Below are 489 nucleotides of genomic sequence, written 5' to 3'. Positions count from 1 at the left end.
AGCCCCTGCCGGCTGGGCTCCCCGCTTCTAACCCCTCTAACCCCCAGGCCTGTCCGGCACCAGCCCCTCCCACAGCTCGGCCCCTCCTCCTGCAGTTACTTAACTGACCAGACAGCCTGTCCCGCCGCTGGGAGCACCAAGGCTTGAGGCGGACACGGGGACCCCTGAAGAGTTAGCTTGGGGGTGTCAGAGGTGGAGGGAGGAACCACAGGGCCAAGAGGATCCCCAAGGGGCCCTGACACCCACCACCCTCACCCCAGGGGCCCCTTGAGACCAGGGCGGGAAAGGGCCGGCCCTTGATCTGTTGCCACCCCCTCCCCCCCACAGGACGGAGTTCGGCCTGGACGCGCTCGGCTCGGGGAGCGAGGTGATCCGTGCCATCCGAGAGCTCAGCTACAAGGGGGGCAACACGCGCACGGGGGCTGCGATTCTCCACGTGGCCGACCACATCTTCCTGCCCCAGCTGGCCCGGCCTGGTGTCCCCAAGGT

General features: G+C 68.3%; 1 protein-coding gene across 1 annotated transcript in view; it reads left to right on the top strand.

Moving 5' to 3' along the window:
• COL7A1 (collagen type VII alpha 1) overlaps positions 1–489 on the top strand; it is a 60839-nt gene that overhangs the window by 1658 nt on the left and 58692 nt on the right. Inside the window, 1 exon segment of the mRNA XM_015568266.1 lies at positions 328–476. Within this exon segment, the coding sequence (XP_015423752.1) occupies positions 328–476 (149 nt within the window).

The sequence above is a fragment of the Myotis davidii genome, unplaced genomic scaffold (genome assembly GCF_000327345.1).
Source record: "Myotis davidii unplaced genomic scaffold, ASM32734v1 scaffold663, whole genome shotgun sequence".
NCBI lineage: Eukaryota > Metazoa > Chordata > Mammalia > Chiroptera > Vespertilionidae > Myotis > Myotis davidii.
Note: the sequence above shows the minus strand (reverse complement) of the source record. Positions and strands in the feature narration are given on the sequence as shown.